This window comes from Primulina huaijiensis, chromosome 12 (assembly GCF_012295235.1).
Source record: "Primulina huaijiensis isolate GDHJ02 chromosome 12, ASM1229523v2, whole genome shotgun sequence".
NCBI lineage: Eukaryota > Viridiplantae > Streptophyta > Magnoliopsida > Lamiales > Gesneriaceae > Primulina > Primulina huaijiensis.
The window spans coordinates 6,425,226-6,447,972 of NC_133317.1; the positions used below are offsets into that span (position 1 = coordinate 6,425,226).

Below are 22,747 nucleotides of genomic sequence, written 5' to 3' on the forward strand. Positions count from 1 at the left end.
ATACTTGTGCGGTGCCTTATGACAAAAATTAATCACTAGAAAACCACAATGTTTACACAAAAACCTATCACTAGTGATTATGACAAAAATCAATTTTCTCAACAAGTTGAGAAAATAAAAGCTTTCTAAAACAAAATAACCAAAACAAAAACTTAATCAAGAAAGCAAAACAAAGCGTGATCCCGAAAAGCACGATCAATCAGAAGCAATCTTCAGTTAACATCGTTACGGATGTTGTCTGTAGATGTTGCAACATTCAGAGCAACACGGCGATCACCACTTCAAACAGCAACTGCTTCGAGAATTATTTTGCTCAGCAAAAACTCTGCTACGTGTAGGTGTGTATAGTCAATATCGAAGCAGCCTTTATCAATGAGCTTTACCTCTTATTTATAGATGTAGACTTTTATCTCCATAAGGAAACCTATATCATAATGAAAGTAAGAGTTTTATTTGAAATAAACTCTTTTAAATATTGATACCAAATCACAATAATATCTCATTATCAAGAATAAAATCCTAGCATATTTATCTCATTAATTAGAAAGGCAAGATCTCATTAAATATCATATTATCTAGAAAGTCAATACATATTTAATTATTCAAAATCATATCATCTCATTATCTAGAAAGGCAAAATATTATATGCAATCAAATCAACAAGGAAAGACAATTAGGGAAATAAATTAAATTAAGAAATTATTAGGAAAATATATTTACCTTCAATCTCCCCCTTTTTGCCTTTTTGGACAAAATGAGATCAAACTCAATTTCTCAGTTAAACTCCAATTAACTCCCCCTTAATATTTCTCCACCTGAATAAAAACAAGTTAGTACGGGTGTTGTTCGTTGTGTTGGCAACACTTGAGACAACACCTGCAAAAATCATTAACAGTTCATTAAAAAGGATTACATCAGGGAAAACAGAAACATCAGGGAACCTAACAGAGCAGAACATTATCAACATCAGCATCAGCTTAAGTTTGAGTTTGAGTCGCATCTTCTCCCCCTTTTTGTTTAGAATGGACAACCAAGTTCTCATACTAGACCAGATCAGCTTTGGCCCGTAATCACTTACCAAAATTACTGAGATAATTGCGTCCAAAATCATTTCAAAATAATTTCCAGAATTGAAACCTACATCGATTTAACACCACTAAAACATTAAAAATCACAAATATTAGATTTCTAGCAAAATATGGAATTTTACCGAATTTTCTTTGTTGAAATACTCAATCCCTTTTTGGCTCAACAATATTCACAATGAAGTGTAAATGCATGTCCTAATTATACCTAATAACAGAATGAAACAAAAATAGAAACATGCAAACGAGTATGAAATATGTTTACAGATGAAATGTTTTCGCAAATGTTGGCAACATCTCCAGACAACACGTCCAATTCCAAACATTTATTTTTATTTTTCTGCACACTTAGAGACTTATTCACTTTCTGACCATAGAAGTGGTAGCTCCCACACTAGAAGAACGGTCTTCTTTAGGACTTCTCTAGGTAGCTTTTTCCAATTTCTTCTATTTTGAATTCTGTATTAAATTCAGAAGATGTAGCTCCCACATTAAAAGCACAGTCTTCATTGGACTCTTTTAGGTAGCTTTTTCCCATCTTTTCTTCTGATACAGAGCATATGCATAATTGATTTGTCTTTTTACTCAATCTTTTCAAGTCACTTTTCGTATGGGATAATGTCATGGATTACATGATCATCCTTCAACTACTTTGTGATTTAATCAGATTATTAATCATATCCAAGTGTGTTAAGTATGCCTAAGTCCTAGAAATGCACATGCAGATGGGGTGTTGTGTGAGATGTTGTAACATCCGAGACAACATCCATGAATGATCACAATGCACACATGCTGAGAGATTTCCTAAGGTTGGAGAATCTCTCAAAGTGTAATGCTTTAGTGAATATGTCTGCCAATTGGTTATGTGTACCAACAAATTCCATTCGAATCAACCCCTTTTCTACTAGATCTCTAATAAAGTGATGTCGAATGTCAATGTGTTTAGTTCGAGAGTGTTGTACTGGATTTTTTGAAATATCAATTGCACTCGAATTATCACAATACACAAGTAAGGTTTCGCTCTTAAGTCCATAGTCTTCTACAATTTGTTTCATCCATTTGATTCTTGTGACCAATTGTTTAAACACACCAAAGGTGTGTGACTTTTCCCTAATAAAATTTACCCATGAAAACCGTGAGAAATCATCAACACATACAAAAGAATACTTCTTACCTCCAAAGTTTTCCACTTCCATAGGACCCATAAGATCCATGTGCAATAACTCCAGACAGCGTGTTGTCCCAGATGATGGCAACACTGGGTGTGACACGCGAGTTTGCTTACCCTTTTGACAATCACCACAAACATATGGTGTACCAAATGAAAGATTAGGCATACCTTGTACTGCATCGTACTTACCCAAATTTTTCAAGGTTTTGAAATTTGCATGACCGAGTTTTTGATGTCAAAGGTCGAGTTCAGTAATTTGTGCATGTTTGCATGAAATTTCTTCACCTATTTGATAACAATTATCCGAAGACCTTGTACCTGTCATAATGCATATGTTAGTTTCATCAAAAACTTCACAAGTATGCTTATCAAACTTCACATGCAAATTATCATCACACAATTGGCTTATGCTTATCAAATTCGAATTTAATCCTTCAACATGAAGCACATTGTGGAGCTTTGGTAATCCTTCAACATTCAGTGTACCATTTCCAACAATTTTTTCTTTAGTTCCCCCTCCATAGGTCACTCTACCACAATTTTGTTCAACATAATCGATGAGATGTTTTCTTGAACCTGTCATGTGGCGTGAGCTTCCACTCTCAAAATACCAATGACCTGAAGTGTTAGTTTTCAATGAAGTATAGACAACATTACAATGAATTTTTACCTTTGGTACCCAAATTTGTCTTACTGTAAGTCGATGATGGGAGATGTTGCGGGAAGTGTTGGACAACATTCGGGGCAACATCCGACTCGTCTTTCGATTCAAGCAGTCATCCCTGAGTTTAAAACAGTAGGGCCTGATATGTCCAAGCTTAAAACAGTAATGACATACATACCTGCGTTTTATCTTCGTAGGGATATGTGCAGCAGGTTGTCTTTTAGGTGGAGAGCTTTTGATTGGTGACTTGGATTGTGGTTGTGGAGATATATCAGCCTTTTCTTTCACAAAAACAGTCGACTTGGAAGATTCACCAATTTCAAACACACTGTCTTTGAAGCCTAAGCCTTTCTTGTCATCTCTTCCCATCAAAAGTATGGAATCAAGCTTGGCTGCGCTCGAATTAAACTTGGATAAAGTTTTAGTTGCCTTTTGAAGCTCATCATTGGTCTTGCATAGTTCCAAATCTTTTTTGCTCAGAATTATTTCAAGTTTGACAACCACAGCTTTTAGATCAGTGTTCTCCTTCATAAGAGTAGAATTCAGCTTGTTTCTTTTTGTACAATCTTCAAACAGCTCTTCATATAGCTTTTGTACACTCTCAAGAGTGATTTCTTCATCGTCAGCTTCCAAATCATCATCCGCACTTGAGTCTCCAGAAGTTGTAGATTTTAAACAGATTGATTTTTCGCAGATGTTGCGGCCAGGTGTGGCAACACCTAGGGCAACATCTAAAGGATTCACCTGCAGCCAGCGTCTTTCTGTCAATAATGCAGTCAGGGAGGTAGCCATTTTAATCAGCACTTAGTATATCAAGAGTAGGCTCTGATACCATTTGTAAGGATTATTTTGTCCGACAGACATCAATAAATAATGAAAATATCAGAATAAGAGTAAAAGTAGTAAATTTGTGTTTTGTCAGAATTAAATGTTGTGCCAGATGTTACAACATCTCGGACAACATCATCATGCAGCGGAAACTTTTTATAACACAAATTGACTTGAAATAAATCGATGGACAAGATTGAATATGCACAAGTATAAATACTTGTGCGGTGCCTTATGGCAAAAATTAATCACTAGAAAACCACAATGTTTACACAAAAACCTATCACTAGTGAATATGACAAAAATCAATTTTCTCAACAAGTTGAGAAAATAAAAGCTTTCAAAAACAAAATAACCAAAACAAAAACTTAATCAAGAAAGCAAAACAAAGCGTGATCCCGAAAAACACGATCAATCAGAAGCAATCTTCAGTCAACATCGTTACGGATGTTGTCTGTAGATGTTGGCAACATTCAGAGCAACACGGCGATCACCACTTCAAACAGCAACGGCTTCGAGAATTATTTTGCTCAGCAAAAACTCTGCTACGTGTAGGTGTGTATAGTCAATATCGAAGCAGCCTTTATCAATGAGCTTTACCTCTTATTTATAGATGTAGACTTTTATCTCTACAAGAAAACCTATATCATAAGGAAAGTAAGAGTTTTATTAGAAATAAACTCTTTTAAATATTGATACCAAATCACAATAATATCTCATTATCAAGAATAAAATCCTAGCATATTTATCTCATTAATTACAAAGGCAAGATCTCATTAAATATCATATTATCTAGAAAGTCAAACATATTTAATTATTCAAAATCATATCATCTCATTATCTAGAAAGTCAAAATATTATATTCAATCAAATCAACAAGGAAAGACAATTAGGGAAATAAATTAAATTAAGAAATTATTAGGAAAATATATTTCCCTTCAAGAGTGATTCTTCATTTCAGAATTATATTTAGCTGATCTCAATATGTTGACTTCATGAATTGATTCAGACTTTGTGCATTAAATAAGTAAGTTAAATTTAAATGATTCTTGTTTACTTCGGATGTGGATTGAGAAAAATACTGGCCCGTCAGTAGTATTCAATACAAGAGTTATGTTAAATTTTATTTTATGAAAAATTACAAATTTGATTACGTATATATGTTTTATGAAGATTTTGTGTTCTATATTTTCAAATTTAAGTTTTAATATTATGTTTGTTTGTTTTTTTTTTTGAAATTTTTGTTCTTCTCTTTTAATGTAGTGCGGATATAACATGAACTTAGCGCTGATTTGATGTCGACATGATGCTCATATATACAATATGATGACAAAAATCCCGATAAAAAAGATTGAAAGTGCCGAAAATTGAAATATATAAAACTAGAATTCAATTTGTTCAATATAAATAACTAAAATTGTAAATAATCAAAATATAACGGACGAAAAATTTAACTTTAGCGGGAAACGACCCATCAGGTATGATTTAAAAGTTAACCTTTTGAAAGTTAGTTAACTACCAACCTCTGTTTCCTATTGGTTCCCCATTGTTCCCGCCTTTCTTTCCTGGAGGGCAAGTTAAAGTAAATATCTATCCACCATTCTTGCTTCCTTAAAACTTTCTAGTCCGCTGATTTTGTAAATTGTACATAAATATAAACAAATTCATTCCCATTAACGTTTGGTCTTTTTCCTTGAGAAGAGACAAAAACCGAATCACTGGCACAAAAATTCCCAGTGGTTCGAGTTTTCTTGAAAATATATACATAAATAAATTCAAGAAAATTTTGAAAAGATAAAAAAAATATAAGACAGCGCTCTAATGGCGCTAAGTTATTGTAAATTACCGTTAATAATTCTCTTCTGCCTTGTGTTACTTGTTAATAATGTACCAAAATCTGTAGCTAAGATTGCAAATTACGATGAGTATTATCAAAAGAGATCCGAGGAATCTTTCGAGGATTCCTTGAGCGCGTTTAACCCGAATCCCGAGGAACTTACGGATCAGTTCAACGAACAAGTTGGAGAGTAGGTCTATCATTTTTGCTTTCAATCTTTTTTTCAACTATTTGGCAATGTTTGTTTACTTTTTATTTTTTGCATGTGTAGGGTGTTGGTAAGCTCCAATGTGACCAGGAGGAGCCTCAAAGAAAGTGATTGCTCTGCAACGAACCCCATCGACAGGTGCTTGCGATGCGACCCCAACTGGGCCAAGGACCGGAAGAAGATAGCTGATTGTGCTCGAGGCTTTGGCCACCATGCCACAGGTGGCAAGGACGGTCGGTACTACATTGTAACTGACCCCTCAGATGATGACATGTTTTTTCCGAAACCAGGAACCCTCCGCCACGCGGTCATCCAGAAGAAGCCGCTGTGGATCGTTTTTGCTCATCACATGGTCATTAGGCTGAGGGAAGAACTCATATTCGAAAGTGACAAAACCATTGATGGAAGAGGTGCAGTTGTGCACATAGCATATGGGGCTGGTTTGACCCTACAATTTGTGAAGAATATTATCATACACAATATCTGGATCCATGATATTGTGCCGGCGAATGGTGGCATGATTCGAGATTCACTAGACCACATCGGACTGCGTACGAGGAGCGATGGTGATGGGATTTCAGTGTTTAGTGCTAGCAACATATGGATCGATCATGTGTCGTTGTCTAAGTGTAGTGATGGGCTCATTGACGTGATTGAGGGTTCCACTGCTATCACCATATCTAACTGCAAATTCAACAACCACAATGATGTAAGTTGGAACATAACCTAGAAGCCGAAAGGAGGCCGATAGAGGATGAGGGGGGTTGAGATGGGGTGATTGAATGAACCTGTTGAATTTTCCCCCTGATTTGCCTGTTGTTTCTTGAATCTTAAAAGGATATAATTCTTCAATTCTTGTACGCTCAAACCTTTCCTCAACTGTTCATTTTTTTAACACATTGTAGTGCAGGTGATGCTTTTGGGTGCTCATGATAGTACTACTAAAGATTCAATCATGCAAGTCACAGTAGCATTCAATCGATTCGGAAGGGGTCTGGTGCAAAGGATGCCAAGGTGCCGATGGGGTTTCTTCCACGTCGTGAACAACGACTACTCCCACTGGGAAATGTACGCCATTGGTGGTAGCGCCCACCCCACCATTCTCAGCCAAGGGAACCGGTTCAGAGCCTCAAACGGCCCCTTCACCAAAGAGGTATAAAGAACAGATCTAAACACACGTTCCTAGACACATATATCAGATGTGCACAAAAGTTTCTAAATCATAATATGCTTGTCCCATATAGGTGACGAAGAGGGATTATGCTACTAAGGACCAATGGATGAAATGGCAATGGCGATCGGAAGGCGACGTGTTCATGAATGGAGCCTACTTTGTTGAATCAGGGCCCGAGTTTAAGCACTCAAAAAGTCCATTGACAAAGAGAAATATGGTCAAGTTCAAGCCTGGTTCCTATGCAGGAAGGCTCACACGTTTTGCTGGTGCACTCAAGTGCATTAAAGGCAAACCCTGCTAATTTACTTTTCTTTTATATAAATATTGTTTCATTCCCATTTAGGATCTTGATTAATAAATAAAACTCAAGATTAAGAAGGGAAAAAAAAAGAATGTTATACGTACAAACCCTGCTGCTGTTCTAATTTGTTTTCGGTTTATCTTAATCTGCTCGATCTTTTTAATTGCAGCCCGCAAGGGCATCCCATCTGGTGGTGTTCTTCTTGCCTTGAACTTGGGTAGGATTAAATTGAGTTTTGCACTAATTTTATCAGTAGAATTGTAACGGTCCATTTGATTTGGCACCACTATACATACTTTTTTCTATAGTTGATATAATCTTCTGTTACTATAAAGGGTGAAGACCGACCAAATTGGTACGTTTGTACTTTGTGTGGCTTTTTTCTCTTTCTTTTTTCATTTTATTTTTTTCATTTTATCACTCTTTTTACCACTAATTTTTGTATTTACTATATTGACCTTTTTTCCCGAGTTTTTTTGTTTTTTCATTTTTAAAAATAAAATGTACAAACACACGCAACGTGTGAGATGATTACTACTTTTACATAAAGATTGCATTTATGTTATCTAAGTTCATTTACCATAAGTTTTTTTTCCATAAATAAATTCCACTCTAAATGTCACATAAACACAATCATAAAAACACAATCAATATATGACAGCAACCAATGGAAATTCATGTTCTTGGATCAAAATCTTGGTCAAATTCAGAGACCCCGTGAATCGAATGATGAAAGTTGAAAAAGTCAAGCTTCAAGAATTTCAGTGAGGCTTGCCATGTTAATTAGTACTGAAGCGATCATTTTCTGTATGAACAATTCCTTGTGTTGTTTCTCCAAAGAGACAGCATGTAAAAGCCCTTCTGGAGAGGAAGCATCTTCATTCACAGTAACAGTACGTAGATTCTACTTCAGCCAGACGTGGACAAGTTCTCCTGTTATTGACAACAAATCTTGCAATGGTGAATCTTCCCTGCCGGGATTTGTTGTTCGCTTGTTTTAAGTCTTCGGCATGTTCTTATGTTATACCCCTTCTTGCGTACACAGAAGGCGTCAGAACTGTCCAAGTGCAACTCTGACCGTAGCTTGTGGACAATAGTTTCGCCTGTGACCCTCACATCCACAATTATGGCAGTAAAATTTGACCCCTGCAGAAAGAACATATATCCATCATAATAAAGAAATATAGAACTATAAGCTGATTTGAACCCGGTGAAAGTTGCTAGAAGGAATAAAAAAAAAATAGAGCGGAACTTTCATTGCAATGCTAGCTTCTCTTGTGCCTATTCTCTGGATCACGAAAGTAATTTTTCATAGATTCAGAAGCACGCTTTCTTGCAGCAGCAGTCCCCTTACATGTTCATTTAGAAATAATAAAATATTAGAGAAAATAATAATTAAATGAGGAATAAAATCATTCGCAGAGTTATTCACGACAAAAAGGCTTCAAGTTGTTCACGACATAGTTATATAAACTAAAATTATTTATTCAAACGAATGTAGCTTACAATTTGAACTTAGGTTCTTTTGAGGGGAAAATCAGCATGAAGCAAAAAGATGAAAAGAGGACAATATTTTATGCAGGCTGCACTTGCCATGATATGCACACATTTTGAAATACATGGGAGAGGGAATGAAGTACATGAAAGTGGTAGGCTGGTAAATCATAGTCACATACATTGAGCGGGCTTTCTCCCAAAGTTGTTCATCAATGGACTCTTCCCAGATAATGCAATCACCAAGGCACTGATGGCAAGTGACTATACCCTGTTACAAATCGGCAATACAGAGTTAGCTAAACATCTTAGAAGCAACATTGGCAAGTGATATCCATGAAAAAATACAGTTGACCACATAAATAATTTGTGCTGGCGATTGCTAACAGTTGTAACACATGTGTAAGTAAATCAAAATATCATTTACGTACCTTTCCATTACATTTCAAACAATCTTATCGTGACCTTTCTACTCCACATTGGGTACATGGAATGTAACCTCTTCCCCGGGAAATTGGGCAAGGTAATTCTCTAATATATAGGCCATTTGGACCAAACCATGACCTTGGTTTAGATGTAGCAGAAGCAACCTTCCTATATAGGAAACAATAAAATAACTGTAAAATAGTCACGAAGGTGAAGTAACTTCCCCATGAACTCCATTAACATTCGACACCAAAGGTTCACCATTTAAAATTTAAATCACTTGTCCGATGATAGATTTCAAGTTCCTATCTGCCAAATTAGAAATAACTATATTGATTTATTTAAAATCAAATCTATTTCATTCTTAAACAAATCATATGTTATAAAAACCATAAAAAGTGTATTTTATAAGCAAAGCATCAACAACAGATGCAATCATCCCTTGAAAATTTACAGCAATGAATTTTTCTTGTCATTCCCTCAGGCTCCACGCGTTATTAAATCACAACAGAGAATCGACATACCATGGCTATTGTTTTCCTTGCCACGAAATACATAAAGTTTGCTAAACAATGTCCAACGAGAAATATAATTACTGTAATTCAGTTATCTAACTCTCCAGAATCTTAGATAAAAAGCGTTCATTGCATTTTAAAAAAATTATATTTTGTACAATGATGAGCAGATAAATGTAGAAATACAAAATCAAGAACGAACAAGATTAACAAAAAGGAAATAAGACACCAAGAATTTGGCAAAGCCTTGATTGCAAATCAGCAGACAGTCCAAACAATTCTTCGGAAGGATCGTAGGCCAATTGTACCCACATAAACTCGGTATCATTATCACCCAAAAAAAAGAAAAAATCAAGAGAAAATGCAAACAAAAGAACACGTGCACTGAAAGAAACACGAGTTTCGAGATTTTTTCTTGTATGAGACGGGGGAAGGAACAAAAGTCGAGATTCTCCTAGAATGTGGCAAAATCCAGTAGCGGCGATTTGCGCGGTTGGGCCTCCATTGAGAGATTACCAGCAGGTGCGATGAGGACCATAAAGAAGACATTTTTGTGACATTAGAGTAAAAAGCAGAGCAAAAGAAGACTACTCGACTTCCATGGATGGATTAGATAGCTCAAAGCTGACAGAGGTGACGAATGAATTTGTGTGGCGCAGAAGAGACATGGTATGGGACCTGTATTGGAATATGAATTGCGGCGCCCCTAATCTTAATATAAATCGAGAATGGATAAATCGAAATTTACTTCTCAAAAATACTAAAAAAATATTATATTATTCAATAAAATGAACATGAATTTTTTTTAGCGGAACAAACATGATTTAATTCGACACTAAAGTACAGGGTGCTTCACCAACACCTAAACCCCGATGAATTCTTCTCTTGTAAATCCACCATATCCACCCCAAATTATGTTCGCCAGAAGAAAAGAAAAAAACGCCTCTTTAATTGGTAAAGATTCTGAACACATACTTTGGTAACAGCTCCAACAGCGACGGAGGTTTTCTTCTTATGTTTAGCGGTAAAGATTTGATTTTGGCTTATGGGTTTTGGCGGGGCAGCTTCATTCACCGCTTTCAGGACTCTTTTGTTTTATTTGGAGAATCGTTTTTGCTTGTGTTTAGAACATCTGATTTTAACTTGGTTTTGTCTTCCCTAGCCTAGCCTAATCCAGCGATTGTAGACGCTAATACTCTTACTTGGTTTGGTTTTTTTTATTATTATTATTTTTACGCTTATCCTTTAGATTTGAATTGTTGTGCAGGTGGATTTTTCTAGTTGAGTGTTGCTGATTTTTCTTTCATTTTTCATTCTATAGACATCAGGCATTTCGAATTCTTGTGCTTTATTAAGCCACGCAACCAACTCGGGTTCTTTTTTTTTACGCTGTTGTTTGTAACTTTTCTTGCACTTTGTGTGTCTGAAGCTACATTTGGCTACCTTATCCCGGTGCATTCATACCCATTGGACGGGAAAATGCACCCTGTCTTGGGGTCGAGGTGTAGCATAGTGTTAGCCGGCTGAAGCTTGTCTGAGTTTTGATTGTTTCTGGTATATGCTGAGAAGCCAAAAGAAAAGTCATTATGAAATCATCTGAATGAAGGCCTTCTGGCCTGTTCATTAAACTGTCTTATTGAATCTGACTTTATCATAAGGATGATTGGTTACATTCTCACTAAAGTCAAGGATTGAAAAGGAGCCTGTTCCGAACTTAAAGGGAGAGCGCCGAAGAGATGAGTAAGAAAATTCAATCATAAAGTATGTACAGACTAGAAAGAATTAAAAATAGGGAGATGGAATAAAAGAAAAGTCCATTTATAGGCAGAGGGAGAAAAGGGGTTAACCAGAAGCAACAAGGAGGGAGAATTTACCCTCATCTGGAGTTCTTCTTAGAGAGAAGAGACTCTGTTTTAGATGTCGAGAGCCGTAAAACCTTCTACACAAATGTGCGTATAAATCCATACGGGTGACTATTTTGGCTGAAGATGAGGAGGAAAAGGAGCTCAGGGAAGCAGAAGAACAGCCAGAAACTCACGCGGCTGAATGTGGTACTTTGGAGCTCCCTTCTTTTAATCTCCCTTGCACACAACTCCCCTATTTTTTGTTCCATGATGAGCTCTAAGCTCGTGACAGAACCCTTCAAGATATTTGTGTTGCGAGGATATCCAACTTTAAGTGGTTTATCAGGAACAACAAGCAAACATATATTTTTCATCCTTGAGGATCATGGAAAAACATGTAATTCAAATTATCAAGTTGTGAATTGTAGCCAGCCATGATGTACTAATCTGTTTACCTTTTTCAATACCCTTGGCCAATCTTTTGAAAGAGTTTAATGCTATAAATTGTTTTAGTTAATGGTGTTCACAACATAGGTTGAGGTGATTTTACCATTGTGACAAGAGTTTGACTCACTAAAAAGAATTGAATTTAGTTTTCGAATTCAAACCTCAATATATACTCAAGAAAAGAAAACAGTTAGGTCTTTATAAGTACATTTATCCAAGTTCTGGGGGAAATATCATTGAACTAAAAATCATGTAGAAAATGGCCCATCATCCCTTTTTTTGGCTTAAGTTTACGTATTTTATTCTACAAGACCGTGCAATTGATCGTAAAAATTTGAATTATACCTTGTAGGCTCTAATTCATAAAACCAAGGATTTCAATCTTTCTGGCCTTGCTTGATATTAATAAGTTTTTACCAATCTGCCAAGCATGGATTTATGATTTCAGATGACTATAAAAATTGTAAGATTATCTACTGAGGTAAAACATTGTGTGTGGGATATTGATACCCCCGGAAAGACATGGTTTATGGATGATCCGGGACAGTAAATGGATAGTCCAAATCATGGTAAGCTTACAGAAGGAGCTCATGAGTAGCCGAGCAGGTGAGTGCCCAGGACGTCATTTTCCCGGGCAACCAGAGGCCCGAGCTCTCGGGCGAATTCTCGGGTGATAACTCTCTACCCAGGATGCCTCGATAATAGTACCGCACTCGAGTGCAAGAGCAGGTAATATCTTTTCTCGATAAGCGTACCTGACAGAATCGTATTGATTTGACGTGATGGAAAAGTCAAAACGGCGTGACAGGAACTTTATAATAGGTTGTTATAAGTGGTAAGTACACATTTGAAACAAGGAAAAATCATTATCTTCCTTCCTATAAATAGCAGGTTTACTTTGCATTTATTTCATTGACATACATTCAGACATATATACACCAGTATTGGCATTTATTTCTCTGTAAAAGCTACGTTGGTTTTCTTCATTTTCCACCTGCTAACTTAAGATCGGAGTGGTCACGTCGGACACACTCCGACGCCCATTCACGTGTTTGTTTTCCTGTTTTCAGGACATCATTACAGTCCCATTTTGGGATATATCTTACAGCTCATTTTTCATCATCAACCTCATATCAAGATTCAGTGGATTGTCCGACTTACCCTATTCACCCAGATCACATCAGATATTATAGTACATAATCAATGAGCTTTACTGTTATTATATAATTGTCCATGTTCATAGATTAATGACGTCAAGTTGATTGCAACTGAAGTTAGAACTGAGTACAAATAAAAGTATCTCCCTATTTATCAGTTGTTATATATGTCGATGGACCAGGTCAGACTTCACCGAAAGTTTATTAGAACAGGTCCTCTGGTGTGATCTCCCCACTAAGTATCAGTATAACTTAAATTATTATTATTATTATTATTATTATTATTATTATTATTATTCTGAAGTTGAATAACTGTAGTTAATTTGTATTGAATTCTTTAATATGCATGCACTGGGTGGGATTTTGAACATGTCATACACACACGGACACACGAAAACGTTGTCTCGATCTATTATGTCTGTCATAACATAAATAATCACCTTTTTTTCTATTATTTTGGTTTCAATCCATGACATGGCTTAGTTGAGTTAACCTCAATTATGTATTGTTATTGACTTATATGGCTCGTCATATTTCGTGTATGAATATATAATAGACTCGCCAGAGGATTATCCATATAGATTGAGGGGAAAAATCTAATCGCATTCAAGAAGTCGTCGTTTAGGTTCTCTTTTTTACATGCTGAGGTCAATCTAACTCTAAGATATCACAGATACACTCAAAATAGTCAATACTTGTTCTTAAATCAGCATTGGTATACCTGTTTGACAACTTGGTTTTGTTTACAAGAGAATCTAAGCGCATTCTGCAAGTATTAGAGATTTATAGCATGAATTAATTCAGTTCTCAATTTGAAGAAACTAAGTATGCTTGTAGTTATATGTAAACATGAACTTGATTTAGCTGTCACACTTCATAATGCTTCATTGTCTGGCTAGCTGTTCATTTTATTATTATTTCCATGACAAATGAATCCAACGAAAGGAGGCGACTGCTTACACAAAAGAGTTCGCATGGTCTCTGAGAAATTGTCTTATGTTGGGTATGCAGGTTCTTCAAGGCGGAAGGGATGAGAATAATTAAGGGTGTCAAAATGCGACACGACCCGTCAACCCGACACGACCCAACACGAAAAAAATCAGGTTCGGGTTGGGGTTTTTCGGGTTCGGGTTCAGGTTCGGGTTGGGTGGGTTCGGGTTAGTACTAGGTTAGACGGGTTTCAGGTTGGGTCGGGTTTGGTCGCGGGTTGACACGAAAACNAATTCGGGTTAGGCGGGTTAGACGGGTTGAGTCGGGTTAGACGGGTTCGTGTTCGGGTTGGGGGTTTTCGGGTTGCTTCGGGTTCGGGTTGGGAAAAAAAATAAAAAAATTTCGCGGGTTGACCCGAAACCCGACCCAATTGACACCCCTAGATGAGATTCCGGTTATTTATTGTATACACCTGGATTTGCTACCGGATGCTGTTGGGAGATAATTTTCGAGCGTGTTGTAGATACAGGGACGTGTTTTATATAGTTTCTTTCAGTAGGACTAGCCTCTTTTGCGAGTCAAACGAAGTTCTATTAAGTATTAAATTGAACTAACAGAACAGTACAAATATAATTATATAAATGAATTTGAATTGATTAAACAAATATAAGAGTATAAATAGAATTATATGAATTTATTTTAATTAACTAAGCAATATAAAAGTGTAAGAAATCATTTTGGTATATGATGTTGATATTTTTATACTCATTACATCAATTAATTGATAAATATGCTATTAAAATTTAAAAATTACATCTTGAAAATCTAAAATAGTACTTAATTATTATTATTGGAATAACTAAGAATATCTGAAAACAATTTTTCATTTAAAGTTATCTTTTAAATCATAACCACATGAATATCATAAATTCGAAATCTTTCAAAAATCTGCATTTTGTTAGTCAATGAGTTAGATAAAAATAATAATAAAATATTATATTAGCTAAAGAAAGACCATAGACATAAATTGTATTTTGAGAAAAATGATATATTTAGAAATAAGAATTGAAAATAAAATTAAAAAAAAATACTTCATTCACCCCTTTATGTCCAAGATATATTCGCTTAAAGTAGTTAACCAAGAAAACTTCATTTCTTATACTAAACGAGTATTCATTTTCTTAAATTAATAATTAAAATCAAACGATTATTAAGTGACTTGAATGATGCAAAGATGTTACAAATACCTAACTTTTTTCTAACTATTGTATATTCATCTTATTTTTATATTATGATATTTATTGAAATATCACTATTCTATCTCAAAAAATGAAAAAAAATATCACTACTCTAAATTAATCTTAGTATCATGTATCATTATAATCATTATCCCCTCATTTTTTCAGAATTACATTTGCTAAGGTTCAAAGCAATTAACAGAAAATTTGAATTCGTTCTCACTATATATTTATATTTTAAGATTTTTCTTATTATCATTTGAAAAGTAAAATCATGTACACTATTGATGAATTCTATATATATTAGACATTTAAAAATTATTAAATTTGAATTAGTATAAAATATAATTAATTAAGTATAACTATATTTTTCAATTCAATTAATTATTATTAGAAGTTTATCAATAAATTAGATTCATACCTAGTCTTTTTCTTTTTTTGCTATTTAAAAATAATAAAATTTAACATAACAAAATGGCGAGCTATGAGATAATAAATAATAATGAGATGATAATAACAATGAATAATCAATTATTATTAATTATTCATCGGGATGGTCAAATTACGAATCATGATCATACGAAAATATTTGAGATGTGCCAGATGAATGATGATAATGGCATATTTATAATGGTCTAATTTTTTTCGCATTTTATAATTTTTTCATATCATATTAATTTAAGTGACATAATTATCATAACTTAATTGTTTTACAATTGTAAATAGAAAAAATTATCCCCTCCCTTGTACAAATTCAAATGCATCACATCACATGGATATAAATTTAGAATTTTAACATAAAAATATTTAGAAAACTAATTTTAGACTATTTTCCCCATCAGCTTACTTAAATTCCAATTTGTATTTATTAATTGTACAACTGGTGATTGTCATTACATCAACCTAACTTCCAATTTATTGATGGTAACGTTACATTAAGAATTATTTGTGGGAATGTGAAGGGTTAGTTTGGTCAATTCACAATTGAAAAACATTGCCTTCTTTTATTCATAATAATACTATATTATAGGTTTGACCGTTTGACACGATCAATAACTGAAAAACACTAAGGGTAACTTACGATTCAGTACCCCAATNAATAACTGAAAAACACTAATGTCTAATTTTTTAGACATATGGAGAGCTAGTTTGGACAATTCACAATTGGAAAATATTGTCTTCTTTTGATAATTAATTATAATGATAATTATACTTTGGGGGAAGTTGGTGAAAAATCTCCAATCAAAACATTTCTTTGGGTTCACTCCCTATCCAAAAAATGTGGTACTATGTCATACAAATTGTGGTACACTTCATGTGGAAATGTGGTACACTTCATGTAAAAATGTGGTACTAAAAAAGTACCCAGGGACTGAACACAAAAAAAAAACGACGACCGGAGACTGAAGGCCAATTTCTCGTATACTTTTTATAATTAATGATCAATAGTTGATCATTAATTATAATGATAATTATACTTTTTAGATATATTAAATCTTAAAAATCATATTCATCATTAAATTTGGTCAACTTTTGTTGTTGAATATATCATGTATTCATCTATGGAATAGTAAAAGGTTCCTAATCATCTTACACGCTATAATTTAATTAATCTGACAGTAAATCTTAGCACCGCCCTAATTTTTTTGTGTTTTAAAAAAGACTTAATTGTGTGGTTAAAGAATATACACACTAATACGCCCTAATTTAAAAGTTCATAATTGTTTGATTATTAGTTGTTGGATAATATATTAATACACATATTCAATTAGAGATCTGCAATTAAAATATTAAATACCCATTATACTAAATTATGTGTTGAGAAAAAAATGGAATTCAACTGGAAAAAATAAATTAAGAAGATAAGATTATGTCATAAAAATCCATTTAAACTATAATTTAATATAAATTCATTTATATATCAATTTTATTGCAACTTAATTACATTTTACACCTTTCATATTATTTATAAGGAAAAATTGAATTATGGTCATATATATTTACCTTGCGATTTTATTCTATATTATCAAATTTAAATCTTAATCTTTTATCTTTCAATTTTTTACGATTTTATTCATTTTTCATCGAGAGTACTGATGCAACATTACACATGTCAATGTCGCATATGTGGCACAACAACGTCATGTCAGAAAAAGACTAAAATAGCAAAAAAAAAAACAGTGAACTAAAACTGAAATTTGACAATATTTAGAACTCATATCATAAAAAAATAAATATACATAAAACAAAAATACGATCTTCTTGATTTTTAAATAAAAATTTTGAGCATACGATATGACCTTCTCCGAGTACGATTTGTATAGTTTAAAATAATGTAGTACTTAAAATATATATTTAGAAATTTCATTAAAAAATAAAAGGCATAATTAAGAATTGATTTTTCCGAAGTCTCACCACGTTGGTTGAAATGACTAGATTCAGAAACAATTCTTTGGTCCACTTGACTCTTTGTAAAGACTAAATTTAACTTCAATTTTTCTATTGCATCTTCCCAATAAAAAAGGGCATCGAACAAAAAGGCTTCACGTGTTCTCTTTCTTTGAATTCTATTAATTAATACTGGACGGCGTCGTGTTGCAGCTCTCAAAAATCTAGGACAAAATATAAATTATTTGTAAAATGGATACGGAAAATAATCATCGTAATTTCCGTCCAATAAGTTGGTTTAAATTGGAATTTGATAATATAATTAGTCAAAAATTTATTTCGATGTAATAATTTTATTTTGTTTGCACGTTTAGTCTTTTTTTAAGAAATACAGACATGACACGTACTGTATGGTTTTTCCATTTTAAATGTTGGGTTTGAACATCGCTTCATTTAAAGTCATAGGAAAGGACCTAATTATATGAATGTTTGCGAATTATTATTATTTTTTAATTTTTTTTCTAGTGTGAATTATTTGATCCATTAATATACTATTACTAAAATGAAAATAAATCCTTGTTTTGGCCGATCTTTCGTGGCTCTGGGACGGGGACGAAAAAATAGTGTTTCTAACATGTTAAATTAGAAAATTCGGATTTGGATTACACTATTTACAACCATCATATTGGCATGCATCATGTTTTTCGTTACACAAAAACTTCTATAAGATGGTGTCATGAGTCAATTTCGTGATACGAGTCTCGAATCAGACCCGACCTATGAAAAAATATTATTTTTTATGTTAAAATTATTATTTGTTAATGCAAGTATGGACCAATTTGACCCGTCTCACGAGTATAGATTTGTGAAATCGTCTTACAAAAGATTTGTTTTGTTCCTTATGCTGACTAAATATTTGTTAGTGGCTTTATTTAGATGGTATTTATTAAGAGTTGAAGATTTGAAACTTTGAATTCTTATTCAGCATGCATGCAAACTCCGTTTAATATTTGCGGACCATATACATTTAATTACATGACTTTAATAGTCAAATAAATTCAAAATAAAAGTGGTAATTAATAAATATCCGTGGCCTAACGCCGGTTCTCATATAAGAAATTGAGCCATTTTTGTGTACGAATCGTCAACTAAGACCTGTTGAATTTATACAACCCTACAAATTAAAGCCTAAGTGTCACGCTAGATTTGTAGACTTTCTTCCATCTCGATTTAAATTTTGAGTTGAATTTTTCCATCGTTAAAATGTAAACCAAATCCAAATCCTATGAAGTGCATCGACCGATTAGAAATTTCGACAAAGAGAAACAATTTAAATCGTGGCGGGAAATTAATTAGTTCACTATTGATACAGGAAAAAATTAACAACTAACTAGAATGATGGAAGTTAGTTTCTTTTTAATATATACAACACACGTACAATTTTGATATGTTGTCAACTCATCGTGCACATCTATATGAGCATCGCTAAGCCGACACTCACCTATTAGATGTGATGAATCATATAAAAATTATACATCCAATATGTGAATGGCAACTCAACGGGGCTCTATAAGTGGACATGATGGATGAGTAACATATAAATTCAACTCGACAAGTTATTTATCGTGAAATAGAAGAGATGTACATCCTAATAAAAAAAACAAAGATTAAAACGGTTGATACTCTTGAAAGTTGACATTTTCGTTTTCTGTGTGTGTACATAACATGCTAAGGTAAGCTTTAGGGTCTGACTTTTCTCAAAAAAATTATCTATTTATTTTATGTCTAATAAAAGTCAAAACTCTGGACTCGTATATTATAAAACGGCGTCTGTTTTTCATACTTGACATGCAAAATCAACAAGAAAACAAAAGCTAAGTTTGAAGAATACTTAAGTTTACAAAGATTTTTACGTACGCATATAGTGATCTGAAGGATGATTGTTAAGGAAGAAGATACGATAATCTTTTCGGGACAGGCTGTTGAAGAAATAATCATAGAAGGAATTCAATATCAGGAGGTAATTGTTAATTTTTTTAAAAAAATATTGAAGATTTTCAATTATGATTTTGGGGTGTCACATAGGTTTAATTTAATTTGGTGATGTTGCAGGTGGATCGTCTGAAGTTAGCTAAAGCGAAGATGGATGAAGTTGCAGAAGAAAATAAGAAACTGAAGTTGACTTTGTCGCAGATGATGAAAAATTACCTATCTTTGAAAATGAGTTTTGATGGCACATTCAAACAAGATGATCATCCCATTAAAGTTAAAGATTCATCTCCCAAGCCTGATGAATCAGAAGACAGGTCCGAGCTCGTTTTTCGTCTAAGCCTGGGGAGTTTTTCAGGTGAAGATTGCAAGAGACAAGAGAAGAAAAATAATCAAGAGAACAAGAACCTGACGGAGCTTGTTAAAGCTGATGGACTTGAACTGGGATTGGACCATAAATTTCATTTATGTGATTCTGGTGACGCAACAAAGAATTCGTTCTCGGAGAATATCAGCGTCGATGAATCAAAGGAAGAAGAAATCGAGGCTAAAGGATCTTTTAAAAGTTGGAAAAGTGCAAGAAGTGCTACAAGTGATGAAATCTTGGAGCTTAATCCTGTGAAGAAGCCTAGGGTTTCTGTGCGAGCTGTGTGTGACTCTCAAACGGTCAGTTATGGATTCACACACTTTGGTTTATTGATCTTTGTTGATTTTTTGCTATTCGAGTCATAAGGGCAGCTTCATTTAATTCTGAAAAGCTCGAATTTTCATCTATTCAGATGAATGATGGATGCCAATGGCGAAAATACGGACAGAAGATAGCGAAAGGAAATCCATGTCCTCGAGCTTACTATCGTTGCACGGCCTCACCTGCATGCCCAGTAAGAAAACAGGTATGCGGATTCTTCAAACACTTATCAATAAAGTGGTTTGTTATTATGCATCTGGCAAAATAATGGTGAATTATTTATAATCATAGAATAAACCCTAATTTGTTCTATTACTTGCACAGGTCACATAGAGGAATGTTAGCCATATTTATGTACTTTATGCAAAATAATTTGTTTTGACTTTCACACAAGGAGGATCTGAGATTGCACTTAATGTGAACAAGCTAATTTTTTGTATTATTTAAATTAAGATCAGTTTATAATTAAATTACTCCACTAATCATTATATTGCCCATTTCCAGGTGCAAAGATGTGCAGATAACATGGCCATTCTAATCACCACCTATGAAGGAACACACAACCACCCACTTCCACCTTCTGCCACCACCATCGCATCCGCGACCACCTCAGCTGCCGCCATGCTCAACTGTGGGTCCTCCACCTCATCTTCGCCAAGCCAAGGAATCTTTTCCACCTCCTCTGCCACCGCATCCAATTTCAATACATTTAACTTTTCTTCATCAAATAGTACCCTCACATCACCCTACTGTTTCCCAAGAGCATCAATCTCCACTTCCCAATCACACCCCACTGTTATCCTAGACCTCACCCCACCAAGTCACACCTCCATTCCATACAGTTGTAATTCTTCAAGCTTGTATCCTTCCGTGCCACGATCTTCCTCAACTTGTCTCAATTTTTCATCAGTGCCCCGTTCGGATTCTGGCTCCTCAGGGGTTTCTAAGACCTTGTTTCATACCGAAAGCCATGCTCCGTCATACTCCCAGCCTTATGTTTTTGACAAGAATATTCAAGAAGACGTTCTGAGTATTGATGGAATTAGTGCTGCGGCTAAGGCTATTACTCGTGATCCCAAGTTTCAAGCGGCATTAGCTACTGCAGTTGCATCAATTCTTGGCAATGGAGGTGGTGTCAATAAATTTCAAGAAACAAATTTAGGACAGAACCTGAAGTGGGATGAGAATTTTGGTCTGAGTTTTTCACAGCCATCGTCAAGAACTGGTGTTGCTGCTTGTGCCACTAGTTACTTGAGCAAATATCTTGAATCGCTGAATCCACAGCCGAAGTAAATTGGCAGATCTACCTTGTATCTTCAATATTGGGGATCTAGAATATAAGGGAAAAAATTCTTTTTTAATGTATTTAATGCTGGTTCCAATTCAGATCAAATTATTCTCATGTTTCACAATGTTTTTCAGTAATGTCAGGTGCTGCGTTGTGTAAATGATGTATTTGAGACCGTCAAACAAGAACTGAAATGTTCAGTTTCTTAAGAATTAATTGATGCCTTAGGTCGCGCTCAACTTTGTATTAACTTTTGGCATAATATTTCCAAGGAGGATTCCTTTGCTTGTATCTCCTTACAACTTTTAACTTTCAACTCAATAAATCAATACTATATAGTTGCAATGAAAATGTCACAAGACCAAAAAACAATTAATTTTTTCGAAATAGAGCATTTGAAATTTTAAAATACCCTCGGCCGCATTGCCTAAAAGTACTTCAAGTTATCTGATTCACTCTGAGCGTGTATAAGCCTAGCAGTAGTAATTTCAAACAGAGCAATGCCTAGCGATCGGTAAATGTCTTTCATATTTCAAGAATCACTCTATAAAAGGCATGTATGTACCTGTTATGTGACCCGGCCTTTAAACGACCAGTTAGCTATATATTCACGCTTCATCTCTCTCTCTGCTGTGGTTTTAAAACTCTGTATTAGATCAGATCGCACCAGGAGTTCCCCCAAACACTTCAGTGGGCATGTTTCTTGAAGAGAATACTCAATGAAGCGATTGAGGGAACTCTGGGGGAAACCCGATGACTAGTTTCGTTTCTTGGATGGTTGAATTAATCCCATGCTTCACACGGTATATATATAATGTGCTGGTATGTTGCATATAAATTGGAATATTTATTGTAGGCTGAGCCTTCCAGATTTCCAAGGGGTGAAGAACTTGACGATTAAAGCTTTAGTGTCCGAACCTAGCCGCTTCTTTGGGTCAAGTGAAGAAAAAGTGTTTGATATATCAAAAGTTAGAATCTTTTCAGCACACGAATGCTCCATCTTTTTATGTTTCATTATGCGATAGGTTAATATCATCCTCACGATGTTAGAAATTTTTCCCAAAATCATGTTTTT

General features: G+C 34.4%; 2 protein-coding genes and 1 long non-coding RNA gene across 3 annotated transcripts; 2 read left to right on the plus strand and 1 right to left on the minus strand.

Annotated features, from left to right (window-relative positions):
- The first annotated feature begins 5,448 nt into the window (after window positions 1-5,448).
- LOC140989697 (pectate lyase-like) lies at window positions 5,449-7,380 on the plus strand. The gene is made up of 4 exons (XM_073459033.1): window positions 5,449-5,775; window positions 5,857-6,502; window positions 6,704-6,946; window positions 7,038-7,380. Exons 1-4 carry the CDS (start codon window positions 5,570-5,572, stop codon window positions 7,266-7,268), a joined length of 1,326 nt encoding a protein of 441 aa, XP_073315134.1. The 5' UTR covers window positions 5,449-5,569; the 3' UTR covers window positions 7,269-7,380.
- Window positions 7,381-7,934: 554 nt separating this feature from the next.
- LOC140989698 (uncharacterized) lies at window positions 7,935-14,663 on the minus strand. Its single transcript, XR_012177553.1, has 4 exons — window positions 14,517-14,663; window positions 9,194-11,765; window positions 8,945-9,033; window positions 7,935-8,414 (listed from the first exon to the last, which is right to left on the minus strand). It is a non-coding gene; the product is annotated as an uncharacterized lncRNA (long non-coding RNA).
- Window positions 14,664-19,556: 4,893 nt separating this feature from the next.
- LOC140990370 (WRKY transcription factor 72A-like) lies at window positions 19,557-21,970 on the plus strand. The gene is made up of 3 exons (XM_073460046.1): window positions 19,557-20,362; window positions 20,476-20,589; window positions 20,889-21,970. The coding sequence occupies exons 1-3, from the start codon at window positions 19,811-19,813 to the stop codon at window positions 21,675-21,677; spliced, it is 1,455 nt and encodes a 484-aa protein (XP_073316147.1). The 5' UTR covers window positions 19,557-19,810; the 3' UTR covers window positions 21,678-21,970.
- Window positions 21,971-22,747: the final 777 nt, after the last annotated feature.

Bases quoted from the DNA above. Each gene is read 5' to 3' on its own strand.
- LOC140990370 (XM_073460046.1), top strand. From the start codon at position 19,811: ATGTTGCAGGTGGATCGTCTGAAGTTAGCTAAAGCGAAGATGGATGAA. The intron at 20,363-20,475 runs GTCAGTTATGGA...TCATCTATTCAG, and splicing joins CTGTGTGTGACTCTCAAACG to ATGAATGATGGATGCCAATG. The intron at 20,590-20,888 runs GTATGCGGATTC...GCCCATTTCCAG, and splicing joins CATGCCCAGTAAGAAAACAG to GTGCAAAGATGTGCAGATAA.
- LOC140989697 (XM_073459033.1), top strand. From the start codon at position 5,570: ATGGCGCTAAGTTATTGTAAATTACCGTTAATAATTCTCTTCTGCCTT. The intron at 5,776-5,856 runs GTAGGTCTATCA...TTGCATGTGTAG, and splicing joins TTCAACGAACAAGTTGGAGA to GGTGTTGGTAAGCTCCAATG. The intron at 6,947-7,037 runs GTATAAAGAACA...TGTCCCATATAG, and splicing joins ACGGCCCCTTCACCAAAGAG to GTGACGAAGAGGGATTATGC.